Source organism: Primulina huaijiensis, chromosome 13 (genome assembly GCF_012295235.1).
Source record: "Primulina huaijiensis isolate GDHJ02 chromosome 13, ASM1229523v2, whole genome shotgun sequence".
NCBI classification, from domain to species: Eukaryota; Viridiplantae; Streptophyta; class Magnoliopsida; order Lamiales; family Gesneriaceae; genus Primulina; species Primulina huaijiensis.
Genome location: NC_133318.1, coordinates 17476338 through 17492002, shown reverse-complemented (window position 1 = coordinate 17492002; position 15665 = coordinate 17476338). Strand labels below are relative to the sequence as shown.

General features: G+C 36.2%; 4 protein-coding genes across 6 annotated transcripts in view; 1 reads left to right on the top strand and 3 right to left on the bottom strand.

The window, feature by feature from the left end:
* LOC140990910 (probable cyclic nucleotide-gated ion channel 5) overlaps nucleotides 1-15665 on the bottom strand; it is a 49259-nt gene that overhangs the window by 31422 nt on the left and 2172 nt on the right. The gene's annotated exons all lie outside the window — the stretch shown is intronic.
* Nucleotides 857-4950, top strand: LOC140991460 (uncharacterized). Its single transcript, XM_073461419.1, has 4 exons — nucleotides 857-1539; nucleotides 3075-3145; nucleotides 3982-4486; nucleotides 4569-4950. The coding sequence occupies exons 1-4, from the start codon at nucleotides 1411-1413 to the stop codon at nucleotides 4758-4760; spliced, it is 897 nt and encodes a 298-aa protein (XP_073317520.1). The 5' UTR covers nucleotides 857-1410; the 3' UTR covers nucleotides 4761-4950.
* Nucleotides 6128-9799, bottom strand: LOC140991360 (uncharacterized). 2 transcript variants are annotated; one of them, XM_073461278.1, is made up of 3 exons: nucleotides 9650-9799; nucleotides 8679-9163; nucleotides 6128-7255 (listed from the first exon to the last, which is right to left on the bottom strand). In XM_073461278.1, the coding sequence occupies exons 1-3, from the start codon at nucleotides 9669-9671 to the stop codon at nucleotides 6161-6163; spliced, it is 1602 nt and encodes a 533-aa protein (XP_073317379.1). In that variant the 5' UTR covers nucleotides 9672-9799; the 3' UTR covers nucleotides 6128-6160. The 2 variants fall into 2 exon arrangements, with proteins under 2 accessions (XP_073317379.1, XP_073317380.1); XM_073461279.1 differs by having other exon boundaries at nucleotides 6128-7249.
* Nucleotides 11167-14809, bottom strand: LOC140956272 (uncharacterized). Of its 2 annotated transcripts, XM_073412979.1 has the most exons (4): nucleotides 14700-14809; nucleotides 14502-14616; nucleotides 13610-14115; nucleotides 11167-12296 (listed from the first exon to the last, which is right to left on the bottom strand). In XM_073412979.1, the coding sequence occupies exons 2-4, from the start codon at nucleotides 14599-14601 to the stop codon at nucleotides 11499-11501; spliced, it is 1404 nt and encodes a 467-aa protein (XP_073269080.1). In that variant the 5' UTR covers nucleotides 14602-14616; nucleotides 14700-14809; the 3' UTR covers nucleotides 11167-11498. The 2 variants fall into 2 exon arrangements, with proteins under 2 accessions (XP_073269080.1, XP_073269079.1); XM_073412978.1 differs by having other exon boundaries at nucleotides 14502-14768.

The following is a 15665-nucleotide window of genomic DNA, read 5'->3' as shown; positions in this document are numbered from 1 at the left end:
TTGAGAATATACTTATATGAATGATTTTAATGTAAGATGATTGAAATATTTAGAGCTCTTAAGCCATAAAAATAAAAATAAGAGCTTGAGAGATGTTCGAATTGGCACACATAGGTGTGTGCTTCACCAATGATCAATATTTCGATTTTTTCTATTAACACTTTTTTCGGTGAGTCTGTCACACAAAATTTGTGACTGACTTGATTACTGCTATTACACTAATTTAGAGATATAGCCAATGAGTCTGTCACACAAAATTTGTGACTGACTTGATTACGGCTATTACACTAATTTAGAGATATAGCCAATGTGTAACATCATGAAAAATAAATAAAATGAAATGAGATGGTGTACAAAATTCAACGTGTGCGTTGTGAATTGGCTAACCTTCCTCCACCTTCCGAAGGAAAAGGAGTTGATTGTGGGTGCTGGAGTGTTTAATTACAATATTACCCTCCAGCAGGGGACACCAAGTAAATGCCTGGAAAAAACCAACCCAAATTAAATGAAAATCTGAAGTTTGAGGGCTATAAGTGTAATTTCAGCCTAGAAAACAAGCTCCTCCTACAGTCCTACGAACAACGCATCAAGAAATGAAAGAAACAAACAGAGACTTCATTTGATCTCCAGTACCCTTTTTGGTTGTCGCTTTTCCATCATTAGTCTCTTCCCAAAGAAATCTCTCTCTCTCTCTCTCTCTAAATTAACATAAAGACTCCTCCTTTCTCTCTCTTTCCTCCAGTACACGTACACGTTTTGTGCATATACACAGCAGGAAATAAAGAAAAAGGAAGACTCCACACACCAGCAAACCATCTCTCTAATGGCCCAGTTGGACCATTATTTATGTATGTATGTGCAAGCAGGAAATATGGGGAAACAAAAGTCTTCGGAATTCCTCAAAATTAACGCAATCCCACTTCATATACAGCGCCAAAAAAGGGGATTTTTCCTCCCACAATTGCCCTTCTGCCATCTCCCAAAATAAATCCCATCTTCATCGTCGACTTCACTATCTTCCCATGCAATTATGGTTTTATTTTTTGCCCGAGATGTGTGGGCTTTTTCGGCCTTTGCATTGGTCAGAGTTTTTCACAGAGAAAACAGGGGAAAGCAAAGAAAGAGCCTTCCCACCTTCCCCCTCAATTTTTTCTCTCTTACTGTCCTTTCTACATCTCTATTACTCTTTATCTTTTCTTTATTTGCTTATATACAAACCACCTTTCATTATTGCTTGCCAACCCTTTCTTTTCTTCCTATTCATACCTATCGCCATCTATTCATTTTCTTGTTTTCATCCCTATCTGTTTGTTACGCAGCTGACCTTTTGATTGTTTTTTTAATCTATCGACTGATTATTTTCAAGATCTCAATTATTTGGCAAAGGGGCTTGCTTTAATCTGGGATCTGATGTCTAGGAAGAGTAAAGAGGCGTTTCTGGGTCAAACTCCTTTTTATGGCGTCGGAGCATATGAGGATGCTGCTAAGTCCAGGTTCAGGCATCAGGCTCTTATGCAGGACTATCAGGAGCTGCGAAGGGTATGATTTTCCCTTTATGGGTGTTGATTTTCTTTTGTTATTTTGAAGATCTGGTGCTTTATTTGATCTGATTTCGTGGTGGGTTTGGTCTCGAATGCAAGGTTTGCTTGGATTTGAAGGCTTCAGTTTGTTCTGCTTTGTGGGTTGATCTGTTTTTTTTATACCGAATTGCTCTTTTCTGATTCTTCCCTCTTATATTTTACACGGCCTTGATTTTTTTTCCCTCTCTTGGGGTTGTGTTTTGCTTTATCTGTTTTTTTGTTCCGAATTATGTTTGATCGTTTGTTATTTCGTATGAGTTATCCGTTTCTTGATATTATGTTGATGTCCAGAAGTAAGTCGTCTCTTATGGCTATTTTGAATCGTTTTTTAGTCTTGGGCTTCATTTCAGGATAATTTAGGATTTAGTTTGTGTTTTTACTATTCACTTTCATAGTGCATGTATCCCGTTGAATATCAAATGTTACTTTACCCGAAGTATCCAATATGCCTAATTGGTTACCTGGCCCCGGATTTCTTGATACCTGTTCTTGGGATGATTACAATTCTCAATGTTTAGTGAGCTTGGTGTATTTGAGATAAACAGTTGGAATCAATGCTTGTTGAATTGAATAGGGTAAAAGACTTCAGCAAAAGCATTTGATCCACGAGATTTGGTGTCGACACCCATCTTTTTTTTAATTAAAGTTCTTTATTTATTCTACTTGGGCAATAATTAATAAGCTCATGTATAAGATGGAATGTGAAGTGAATGTTTATTTTACTGATGTTTTCATTGCTTATACCCTATTGGTACTCGACTTCATATAAATCATAAATGTTTTCTTGTTTCGTTGAACGGGCAGTGGTACTGATTTTCTCTAGATATATATTCATAAAAAAAATTTATTTAAATGTTTAACTTTAGATTGCATTTGGTTTGCTAGAATTGCTTTTGATGAGTGGATTTATGATTGGATTTCAGATTACTACAATTTGGAAAATGATTGGAACTGAATGTTTAAGATGTTGAGGATTTGAATCATGGTTTAAATTCCTTTTGTATTGAGATTGAATCATTTGACTTTTGTAAATTTATAAGATCAGTATTTAAAGATTTCTTTTGGTCCAAAACTTACAATTGAAGTTGATGAAATCCATTATTTGAAAATCACTCGTCAAAAAGTAAGAGTGACTTTTGATAAGAAATTTGAAATCCAAATTGCCATATCCTTTGATCCCAAGGCAAGCCATCCAAACAAACTTTTAAGTTGCATTTGGATTTTTAAGTCATTTTAGTTCGAGGAATCCGAATATTCGACTTCAAATCCATTCTGGTTGTCTCAATACTTTCGAAATTGTGAGATCTCAAGTATCCTTTAAATTTTAAGCTTGTGCATAAACAATTGTAATAGATTTCAGGTGTATCAAATACGAGTATGGTTTGAAATCCAAATATGAAATTCCTTCCCTAAACATTCAAACCCCTTTGTGGCTTTGGTGGTATTAAATTCATTATCAGAGACAAGAGGAGTTGTAATTGTACCATGTTGCAGGAAGCTATTGTAATGAGAAGCAAATTGGAGGCAGCAAAACAGAGAAAGCTGATACTTGCTGCTGAAGTTCGGTATGCAAATACTCACCTAATTCTGTAAATTACTCAATATAACGACCCTGCTTTTGAATTTCTGGGAAGATCACGTTAATTGTTAAATTACTTGCAATTAGTCGTTTTATTTGCTTTGAACGCGTGTCACCGAGAAATTGAATAATTTTTGCACCACTTGTGTGTCAGTGATCCAGTTGCAGAAAAGAAGGGGCCGTTCTTGACCAAAAATATTTTGCAGTGTGTCTCACCAATGTGATGTAATTCTAAAAAATAAAAGCATCACATGATGTATAGTAACTAATGTGAGAAATTTTATGCTCAGTCCTATTAATTGTCTCAGCTATATAAACTCAGGGCCTGAGGTGGATCTAGGATCTATGACTAGGGATTTGGTGTGAATAATTGAACTCTGGGGGATGAAACTTGCAATTGTTATACATTAAATTTTGTCGGTTTTTTGGTTGAGGAGTGTGATCACACTCTACTGGGTGTGACATTGGTCACAAGTTGTGACTAAATATAAATCATTCGATACAGCTATTTGTGTGTGCTTACAACTGGCCCAAAATTCATAATTGTGGCTGATTATTCATCATTTGATATATTGGTAATTTCTTTTTAAGAAAACTTTTTTCTCTAGAATATGGAGTTGATCATACTGTTAGGAGTGGATTTAGGAGGACTGAGCATAAAATTTATCGTCAACCTAGAAATTGTTATTTCAAACTCCTTGAATCCCCCAAGCATTCAATAAATCCCTATTCATCGGATTTCTAAGTGCACCGCATGTAGTTGGTTTTTTCACATCTTGTTTTAGAATATTTTTACCTAATTTGATTCTTTAAAATACACAGGTTTTTGCGGGGAAGATACGAGATTCTTGTGAAAACAAAGGCTTTGAATTCGTCACTAGATGCGAAACATGTACAGTTTCCAAATCCGACTAAGAGAACCAAAATATTGAAAGAAGCTACAGTCCATAGGTTACCACCAATTACAAGACAAAAGCCAAAGAAGAAACATAATTTTCTTAAGGAAGCCACTTTACGTAGTGCTTCCACAGTGATTGATCGCCATAATCACGAAATAGTACATGTTGGAAATGAAGCTGCTCAACCCATATTGATTACCGTTTCTGGTATGGACTACAAGAGAAGGAAAAATAGCAGGAAAGTTGTTTTATCTCACAACACAACCCCGATTCTCGATTTAAACCTTCAGGCAAGAATTCATGGTACAAATGAGGCAGCTCTGAGGAATTCGAACACGACTTTTGATTTGAACCTAGACAGTAGTCTTAGTGGCAAAGAAGCTTCTTTGCCTGGACGAGCTCCAATCTTTGACTTGAATGAGATCTCGGTACGTAAACTAGTTTTATCCAAGTCTTGACATCCAAATTTTCATTAAGAACATAATGGTAATTAGTTCTTTCATTTTTTAGACTGGGGATGAGGAATTCCAATTCAACACCGATGCAGCTATGTTTGAAGAAGCTAAGAAAAGTTTGATTAGAGGTAATGAAGAGCAGCAAACCGATTTAAAGTTATCCATCTGCCGAAATGCGGGGGAGGGTTCGTCACGTACCGGGAAGCGGAAAATATCATGGAAGGATCCTGTTGCATTGAGAGTTTAGATTTTTCGGGGCAACTGAAAAAAGTTTGTGAGCTGACTGGTATTCAGCTCCCTTTTACACTATTGACCCAGCGCAATTCCTAACGCCTAGAGGATTCCTAGCTTGGTACTAGTATTGTAACCATACCAAGATATATGTTAGAAACAGTTGTCAGTAACAAGAAATATTTACTGGAGTTGTTTTCTCTGAATTAGTGGCTTCTATTGTTGAATCTAGGGAAAGAATGAAGTTTGGATACTGGTACATGTATATGTGTTTCAACACTATCATCGACCACAATCAAATGCCACCATCCCACTTGGCATTTGGGGAGCTTGCCAGGAAATCGGGTGTAGGGGTAGCGAATCTCACCAGTTCAAATCGATGTATCGCCTGATTGAAAAACCCAAAATCTCTTCTTTACTCCTGTTCTTCTGTACACTCGTGGTATACTCAGCAGAATTATTCTTTGGTAGAGACTTCTCTTCTGTTGGTATATTGTTTTGTAAATTTATATGGGAATATGAATATTTTCATAGTCTAATGACTTGAATTGTACTGCGTACTTCCTTGAAATCAGGGTGGACTAACTCGGCAGAGTAGGGAGAAATGGCCTTACCTTTAAAACAAATGTCTAATTAATGAAAATATTTGCAATTTTAGTCTTTTTATAGAAGAATACAACAATTTTGTTGTGACCTACGTTTTTTAAAAACAAATTGCACTATTTTTTGATAATTTGCTTGGTTGCATTCTTTCATTCAACTAATTTTCTGGGTTGGTTGATGGGTGACTTGGTAGATGTTATCCATATGGATAATGTTTTCATACTGGATGATGAATCATGATTCATGATCACTCATTTTTATATCATGGTTGAATGAGTGGTTATGATTTATCTACTCAATACACGTGTATATATTGAGTAGATAAGAACACTACTTATATGGATAATATGAACAAAATCTAATTTTCTTACTCTCGTTTATTCCTAAAATTGTGGACACTCAGCTCCGCCCACATGTCCAATTCCGAAGGGGTATTCAAAAGAGGACAGATTAGCAGTGATTTGTAGGATTTGTTTCTTTTCGGGTACCACATACTTGATATAACGTTAAAATTGAACTAAGAAATATAATCTCGATGTGAAATTGAATTAAGCCATGGCAGCCCATAAATGGAAAACACGCTTATAAAAAAACATTCTTCATATTAAAAATGGAAATTTACAGATAACTTTGCTTGAATATACTCATTAGTCTTAAGGACGTTGAGAGATTTGTCTAACATGAAAAGCCATTAACCTTGAGAGAATCAAAATATAAGGATAGAAAACAACTGGAAAATCACAATAAATTTCCGAGTGAACTGACTTGGTAGCTTTCTTGGGGAAAAAGTAGGATGCTACAGTTTTTCCGGTCCTACGAGCTTCTCAAGGCAGCCTCTTTCAACTTGTGTTTCTTTCCATGCATATGTTCATTTAGATCCTTTTTGCTAGTCGCACTAACTTGGCAAAGGGCACAGCTCCACTCCTTAGGCTTCTTGTTTGCATTAACATCAGCAGGAAGCTCAATGTTCCACAATTTATGAGCGTTCACGACTTTGCTAAACTTACTACTCTTCTCCCTCGGATCATTCTCATTCTTCTGTACATTTTGAATCACTTCTGCTTGAGTTTTCTTCAAATGTTCTGACTTTGGGTTTTGTGACAATGGCAAATCATCTTTCTTTGATGTTGCCTTACCCCCCTTCTGAGAATACAAAGATTGAGCCTTAAGTTTCACCCCCTTCTCTTCCACGTGAATTGACTTGGTAGGTCTCTTGGGAAAAAGTCCGGTGCTAAGGTTTTCTCCAGTCCTCTGAGCACTCAATGCAGCCACTTTCGACTTATGTTTCTTTCCAAGCACATGCTCATTTAGATCCTTTTCACTGGTGGCAATAACTTGGCAAAGGGCACATGTCCACTCCTTAGATTTCTTATTTGCCATAACATCAGTAGGAAGCTCAATAATCCCCAATTTATGAGCATTCATGACTTCGCTAAACTTACAACCCTCCTTCCTCGGATCATTCTCATTCTTCTGTACTTTTTGAATCACTTGATCTGCTCGAGTTTTCTTCAAATGTCCTAATTTTGGGTTTTGCGACAATGGCAAATCATCTTTCTTTGATGTTGCCTTCCTCCCCTTCTGTGAGAACAAAGATTGAGCTTTAAGTTTCACCCCCTTCTCTTCCACGTGAATTGAGTTAGTAGGTTTCTTGGGAAAAAGTCCGATGCTATAGTTTTTTCCAGTCCTCTGAGCTCTCAATGCAGCCACTTTCAATATATGTTTCTTCCCAAGCACATGTTTGTTTAGATCTTTCTCGCTGGAGGACATAAATTTGCAAAGGGCACAGCTCCACTCCTCCTTAGATATCTTATTTGCAATAACATCAGCATGAAGCTCAAGATTAACCACTTCAGGGGGGGTTACATCCTTCGTCTTCGATCTAGATACACTTTCATCCGGCTTGGTCTACAAGTTTGAAACAAAATCAATATGCTGCTATTGTAGTCACCACAGGGAAGGCAGGAAACAAAGGGGAAAAAAGAATAGGAAATGGGATATTCTATCAAATAAATCACTGAATGTTTTACGTTTCCAGCATCTGAAGGCACAAATGATTGTCACTACGAAAAGAAGAAAATAAAATGAAGCAGGGAGTCACTCACCATGTTGTTTATTATTGATTCAGGGAGGGTAGAACATTTAAGAACTCGAGTAAAGAAAACAAAAACAAAGTATAAGCTTATGTTAACATAAACAAATACCTGACCAGAACCAAGCGTATGGTCGAGGAAGTAACAGAAATTTTGAAAAAAATCAGAAACTAACTTAAGAAAAAGATACAAAAAGGAAAAGGTCTTGTTTTAATGTGCAAATTCATCAATAAGACGCAATACTGCGATATTAGCTGAAAGTGCTATAAATACTTACTGTGTCACTCTGTCATTATCAAAGACATCATGTATATTCCTTGTCCCACTTCTCGTTTTAGGAAACTTCAACTGATTGTTCATGGTTCATTTCATGCAAAACTCAATTTTTTTTGAAATCTACAGCAGACCTGTTATTGCTTTCACCCAGATGGCGACATAAATGTTGCATTCATATACTAATTGTCCACAATGACTAAGTCAAACTTTCATACAGTATACAACTTAAAACAATCCCAACATTTCATTAAAAAAACAATTCCAACATTAATCAAATTTAGTAGGTAAAGTAGAGTTGATTACTCCGTCAATCATCCGATTCATTTACGTCCACAAGATGAGAAATGAGCCTGCTGAAATAACAGTAAATGCCAGTGTCCTCATTTCTATTTGTCGCACATTTTGGCATACTTAAAAAATTATATACCAGTAACACTAGGTATATATCTACTAACAGACACAAAATAGAAAAGAGGGTAACCATGCGATGTCTAAGTTTCTCAAGTGTAACATTGTTCCGGAGATCTTGACTATGCAAAATTACATTCATGTTCCCACTCCTCAGTTATGCTAAACTCTAATTCTGATTCGATCCTATTGGTGGAATGATGTTCTAGCCTTCAAACACCCATGAATTATCACTTTCATGATCTTTGATACATGTAATATAAAAAAATGTGGTAAATCATGTAGGTACTCAAGGAGATCGATTCTAAGATGTCTGCTTTCAAATCTTTCCCAATTTTTTGCTTCTACTTAATTAGAGTATCCAACTCTAACAAGGAAAAAGCTTTGATGGGCATTCTATAATAAAATGCGTCAGAAAATTCAAATACCAACATTTGCAACTCCTCCAATGATCCTTTAGGCGCTTATAACTGACAGCTGGAACACATTATTCGGTCATCACAAAATTTTAGATCCTAGACACTCACACATGAAAGACCGAGAGGTATACTAACCAGCAAAAGAATTCTTTCTTTTTCTATGTTACCCTCTGATGCAGGTTTAATCTCTGAAATCCTCAGGTCAGCAGTACCCCTCTGAAATGACAAAGTCTCCAATCCTCCATACTCACTCCTTTTCAGCTTCTCCTTATCCTGAAGTTCCATTCCAAGTATTTTCTCTGCAGACCATCCTTCTGCTCTTGTCACCAAAAGTGAAGGCCTCACTAATGATTCCAACCCCATTACTGGTGATGAACCAAATGGAAACCCATTGCGGTCTTGCAGCAGAGCCATTTCCCTCTCCATCATCAACTCCCTCCTCACCTCTGCTTCTAGAACACGTCTTCTCACAATCTCTGACACGATTATTTCCTCCCTAATTCTTTCCTTTTCTATCCCCCTTTGAATCGCCTCATGGATGTCTTGAAGATGAGGGTGGGGATATTCATTTCGTCCATATCCATTCTGATTCCAACTAAATTCTGGGTTCACATACCCAGCTGAAACAACATAAAGCAAACATGAAATAAAGTCAAAACTAACACATCAGAAGTGGCATTTCAAGTCTAATGCACAAATATCAAGTCTTATCAAAATATGGGAACTATTAGACAAACTAATCAAAAACCAAAATGGTTAATGTAATATTCCAGAATGAAGAAACCAGCGCTTCCATAAAACACCTTTACATGTCCAGATCATAATCTAGCTAATATCATTACACATACGCATCTTTGCATACTTTTTTTCACTGTAAAAGTAAACGTGAAAAGACACATTTAAAAAAAAAACCCAATTCTCATCTCATCAAACAACTCTTCCATCCTATAGAGGGTCAAAATACACGTGCAAACTCATACACAGTACATATGTCCTAAACGAGTATAAAAAATCTCAGAAAGAAAGAAGAATAACAGCCAGTAGAAATATCGAAGATCCAATCTTGGAAAAAAGTACGATCAAAGCAATTGGGAGAGTGTACGTACCTCCATGGTATACAGGATCCATGTCTATTATTCTTCAGTTGACGACGAAGTGAATATGAAGAGACTTTGGATGTTTGGGAATTATAAAACAAAACAAAACAAAACAAAACCCCATCTTTCCCAATAAAAATAGCAGACGCGCAATCAGAACGCGTAAGCGTACTCATATTCAACTTAGTACTCAATTGTATGCGTTGCGTATCTATACATTTTATTTTTATATAAAGTTTTGCGTGTCTATATAATTCATTTTTTAATTAAAAAAATTGTAAAAAATAAAATAAAGAGTAGACGGTCTCACGAATTTTTATCTTTGAGACGAGTCAATCCTACCGATATTCACAATAAAAAATAATGCTCTTAACATAAAAAGTAATACTTTTTCATGGATAACTCAAATAAGAGATTCGACCCACAAAATTGATCTGTGAGACCATCTCACAAGAGTTTGACAAAAACTTGTGTGAGACGGTCTCACGGGTCGTATTTTATGAGACGGATATCTTATTTGGATCATCCATGAAAAAGTATTACTTTTTATGTTAATAATATTACTTTTTATTGTGAATATCGGTAGGATTGATCGTCTTACAGATAAAGATTCGTGAGATCGTCTCACAAGAGACTTACTCCAAGAGTTTTTGTGTAAAATAAAAAAAGAGTTCACACCAACTTACCAAAAAGTCGATCAACCAACCATCTAGTTATAAATGAATGGAGAATTGTAATTATTGTGCGTAAAGATGAAAATTTAAGTTTTACTAATTTATCTTTATTTGACAACAAATGGCCCAAAAGAGAGACTTTTATTTTATTTAGGGATCATATCTCCACACGGTTCCTAGCGAATTTTTTTTTTTAAATCTTTTTTGTATTCTCTTACTATTTTATTAAAAATGAGATCCTTGTAATAATTTTGTAGTTCGTTGGTGTGTCAAAAAATGATATTGTCAATTTAGCCCTCTCAAATCTAACGTGGATCAACCGAGTGAAGTGGGAAATAACTATAAAAACGGATTTCACTTTAAAAGGACGGAAACAATATTTATCTCAAATTTTACATTATCTAGTGTAAATCTTCCTTGGATGCTAAGGTAATCTCACCCCTCCAACTTTTCTCATGTTCGACACATTAATCCCATCTTTTCAGATATTTTTTGTGGAAATTGAGTGTGGAGTACTTCTCCAAATTGAATTTTTGGATGTTGGGAGTTGAAGCAAGTCTTCGCGGTCGATAAATGCGTTTTTTTTAGGCAAGCTTGGATTTTTTGTTGTCGAATCGTCCCTATGAGTCTACGTTCGTTCGTTCTTTCTTAAAAATGTGCACAATCGCTTCCACCAACACACGAAAGAAAGGAGGAGAAACTTACAGTAGTGATTTCTGGGATTTGTCTCTTCTTTTTGGTATCAATGGCATACTTATTTTTATGCTAAATTGGAACTAAGAAGTATAAAACATCCCATAAACGCCAACAAGATAAAGCAAAACATAATTTAAAAAGAAAAAAGAATGGACATAATAATCTAGCTCGAGCACATGTAACTCTTGAGGATGTCTAGAGGTTTCATCGAACTTGTTAAAAGGTAATAAGCCATTAACCATGTTGAAAGAATCAAAATAAAGCAACAGGGAAGTCGCAATAAATGTTCCAAACACATTAACATTCATGTTCTTAGACTTGCGGCTTAGCGATTCAACTCATGGAATAATTAGTTTGTTCTTGGTCATTGGGCTCATCTTCATCATTTTTTGAGTCACCTTCTGGCCTGGCAATATTTATATCTCAGGTTTCTTCTTTGATTATGCCTATTTCTTGTGATCTTCCTGCTCGATTGCATACAAGAATTTCTAACCCTCGGACCTCTTTTCAATTAAAGCCTTGTTAATATTGTCAGAATTCAAGGTTTCTCCTTCTTGTTCTCCGTGATGGAATGCATCTAACAGCTTGCGATCCTCTGAACTTGCTCGATCCAATGCCTGGTTGAACTTTACCGAATCTACGCCTTTTCCATTTTCAGAAGCCTTTTCCATGCAAGCAGCGAGTGCAGCACTCTTCTTTTGGTTGATTGACCCAGTTCCACCATTTTTCTCACAATTTCTCAATCTGTTGAGATGTTTCTTCCCCTTTTTATGATCGTTCATGACTTTCATAGATGAAGTCCCTACCTGACACATCTCGCACCAAAACTTATAAGCCTTCTCCTTCAGATCATCCTCATTCTTTTGTACATTTCGAATCAAATGTTCTGATTTTGGTTTTTCCAAAAATGGCAAATCATCTTTCATCAATGTTGCCACTCCTGCCTTCTCAGATGACAAAGACTGAGCTTTACGTTCCACCGCTTCCTCTTCCCCTGGATCAATGGTCCCAACAACATGATTTGACTTGGAAACTTTACTAGTAAAAAGTCCGATGCTATGGTTTTTCCCTCCCCTTTGAGCTATCAATGCAGCCTCTTTCAACTTGTGTTTCTTTCCAAGCACGTGTTCTTCTAGAGCATTTTCGCTGGTGGCACTAACTTGGCAAAGGGCACAACTCCACTCCTCTTTAGCTTTCTTGTTTGCAATAATATCAGCAGGAAGCTCTTCTTCAGATGGTGTTACGGCCTTCCTTTTTGATCCAGATACATTTTCATCTGTCTTCGTCTACAAGATTCAAACAATCCATATATGTTATTATAGTCACTGTAGGGAAGGTGAAATGCAGGGAAGAATAAGAAATGGGATAATCTTTCTAATGAATCACAAAATTTTCCCCCTCTCCCACAGCTACGCAGCACAAATAATTATGACCAGGAAAAGAGGAAAATAAAATGAAGGAGACCATTCACTATGTTGTTTACCATCAATTCAGGGAGGGGAGAAGGACAAAAACCCAAACAAAGAAACCAAAAAAGTAGGTATTGATTTGTATTCATATAAACAAATACCTGACCAGAACCATACAGTTGAGGAAGAGATAAAAATTAACGATGCAAAAAAAAAAACCTCAAAAAAGAAAAGCCCATAGTGTTAATGAGCAAATTTATCGATAGAATACAGACATTGCAATGTCAGATAAAAGTGCTCCAACAAATAATACTTCCTCTGTCACTTTGTTTTGATTAAAGATTTCATCCTGTACATGCCTTCTCCCACATCTCATTTAAGGCATCTTCAAGGAAGGTTCATAGTTTGTTTAATGCAAAACTCAATTTTAGAGCACTATAGTGAACTTGTGATTGGTTTAAATCATATGGCATCATAAGTGTTGCATTCATATACTAACTGTCAACAATGATAAATATGTTCAACTTTCATACACTAAAACAGTTGAAAGAACTCTGACATTAATCAAATTTCGTAAGTAAAATAGAGTTGATCACTACTTCAATCATCCCATTCGTTTACATTCACGATATGAGAAACGAGCCTGCTGAAATAACAGTCAACATCGTATCCTCTTTCATATTTGCCACATTTTGATATTTTTTTAAAAAATTATGTGTCAATAAATCATCACAAAAATCACAAGTACCATTTGGCATGTATCTACTTACAGGCACCACATAGCCAAGAGGGCCACCACATATAGTTTCTCACATTTAACCTTCTTCCAATATCTCGAGAAATGCAAACTACATTCATATTATTTGCATTCCTCGATGTACTTGAAACACCTATGGATTATCACTTCTACAGTCCTCGTTAGATGTCGTAAACCAAATGCTTCAAAGATGTCTGCTTGACAATCTTCCCCAATATGTGCTTCTACTTGATTCAGCTATCCAACTTTATCAAGGAAAAAGCTTTGATTAGCATTCTCTGAACACGATGCGTCAGAAAATTCAAATACCAACTTGTGAAATACCTACAATAATCCTTTACGTGCTTAAAACCGACTGCTGTCACACATTATCAGGGTCATCACAAAAGTTAGTTCCTAGACACTCACAAACAAAAGACAGGGATATACTAACCAGCAAAAAAATTCTTTCTTTTCCGTTGTAACCCTCTGATGCAGGCTTAACCTCTGAAATCCTCAGGTCAGCAGACCTCCTCTGATAGGGCAAAGCACCCGATCCTTCATTCTCATGCCTCCCTCTCTGCTTTTCCTTATCCTCAAGTGCCATTCCAAGTCTTTCCTCTGCAGACCATCCTTCTGGTCTTGTCCCCGAATTTGAATACCTCATTGGAGATTCCAACCTCATTGCTGGTGATGAACCATATGGAATCCCATCGCTGCCTCTCCGCATAGCCATTTCCCTCTCCATCATCAACTCCCTCCTCACCTCCGCTTCCAGAACACGTCTTCTCACAATCTCTGACATGATTATTTCCTCCCTAATCCTTTCCTTTTCGATTTCCCTTCGAATCGCCTCGTGCAAGTCTTGAAGATGAGAGTGGGAGTGATGGACATTATGGGGATAGTCATTTCGGACGTATCCATGCTGAAGCCGTCTCAACTCTGGTTCCATATGCCCAGCTAAAACAACGTGAAATAGTCAAAACTAACCCATCAGAGGTGTTATTTCACGTCTCATGTACAATTATTATCAACTATTATCAAAATACGAGAACTACATGACAAACTAATAAAATAAAAAAATTAAAAGCAATATTCCAGAATAAAACCAATACTTCCAATACAACACACTTTCACTCTAAAGTTATAACAAGTGAAAAGGCAAGGTAATTCATTCCCCCCAGATGACACGTCAAATTTCAAACAACTCAACCATCCTTTACGACACAACATGCAAACAAACTCATACACCGTACACTTATTCTAAAAGGGTACCAAATAAAATACAGAAAAATAACACCCAATAGATAACTCGAAGATCAAAGGAAATGGGACAGTGTACGGACCTCCATGAGCTTGCTCTGTTGAAGAATAGTAACCGGGGGAGATTAAATGAGGAATGCGGGGCGTATCTTGTTCGTTGTTGACGCGATATTTGGGGTCCATTGTTCTTCAGCAATCCTGTCGAGGAGTATTTGAATACATCATAACGAAGTGGGGGGGATTTTTCATGATTAGGGTTTTGGAGCTCCAAATTTTTTTACCTATATTCGAGCGCAAATCTCGAAAAGTGCGAAGGAACGACAAACACTGAGAGGGATTTGTGGGATGGGAGCTGCAATAATAGACTTGTACGAACTTGGTGCAATGTGTTTGCTTTATATATTGAGTAAGACTTATTCTTGCAAAGACATCTAGAATCGACTCGTATAAAAAACGGGAAATTGGACTTAACACCTCAGCCGTCGTTTTTTTTTGTGTTCAGTCCCTGGGTACTTTTTTAGTACCACATTTTCACATGAAGTGTACCACATTTCCACATGAAGTGTACCACAATTTGTATGACATAGTACCACAATTTTGTAGGTAGGGAGTGAACACAAATAAATGTTTTGGTTGGGGATTTTTCACCAACTTCCCCTATAAAAAACAGAAATTTCGTCTTCATCCGTCGATTTTTTGTGTGTTCAATCTTTGGGTATTTTTTTAGTATCACATTTTCACATGAAGTATATCACATTTCCACATGAAGTGTATCATATTCTGTATGACATAGTACCACAATTTTGTTGGTAGGAAGTGAACCTAAAAGAAATATTTTGATTGAGGATTTTTCACCAACTTCTCCAATAAAAAATATAACTCAAGACCAAAAATCATGTATATGTATTCATGTGCACCATGTTGCGTTATACATTTGCTTATTAATGAAAACAATATGGCCGGATGTTCGACGTAATGCAGATGTCTTCGTATTTGAAATATTTATAAATTGAATCAAATATATCACGTGAACATGTTAAATGCTATGCAATGTTTGATATATTGAAATTATTAAAGACGCACATATAATTGATTGTGAAAATTGTCGGTAAATAAATTATTTTTTATTTTTATTTTTTAAATAAAAATAAAAATAAAATGAAATAATAATGATGATAATTATTATTATAATAACTGATTTGGATATAGATTTTAATATTTCCAAATTCGGTGCAATTTTCAATACA

Bases quoted from the DNA above. Each gene is read 5' to 3' on its own strand.
- LOC140991460 (XM_073461419.1), top strand. From the start codon at position 1,411: ATGTCTAGGAAGAGTAAAGAGGCGTTTCTGGGTCAAACTCCTTTTTAT. The intron at 1,540-3,074 runs GTATGATTTTCC...ACCATGTTGCAG, and splicing joins ACTATCAGGAGCTGCGAAGG to GAAGCTATTGTAATGAGAAG. The intron at 4,487-4,568 runs GTACGTAAACTA...TTCATTTTTTAG, and splicing joins TTGACTTGAATGAGATCTCG to ACTGGGGATGAGGAATTCCA.
- LOC140991360 (XM_073461278.1), bottom strand. From the start codon at position 9,671: ATGGATCCTGTATACCATGGAG. The intron at 9,164-9,649 runs GTACGTACACTC...ATGTTGTTTCAG, and splicing joins GGATCCTGTATACCATGGAG to CTGGGTATGTGAACCCAGAA. The intron at 7,256-8,678 runs GTTAGTATACCT...TCAAACTTGTAG, and splicing joins AAGAAAGAATTCTTTTGCTG to ACCAAGCCGGATGAAAGTGT.
- LOC140956272 (XM_073412979.1), bottom strand. From the start codon at position 14,601: ATGGACCCCAAATATCGCGTCAACAACGAACAAGATACGCCCCGCATT. The intron at 14,116-14,501 runs GTCCGTACACTG...ACGTTGTTTTAG, and splicing joins AACAGAGCAAGCTCATGGAG to CTGGGCATATGGAACCAGAG. The intron at 12,297-13,609 runs GTTAGTATATCC...TGAATCTTGTAG, and splicing joins AAGAAAGAATTTTTTTGCTG to ACGAAGACAGATGAAAATGT.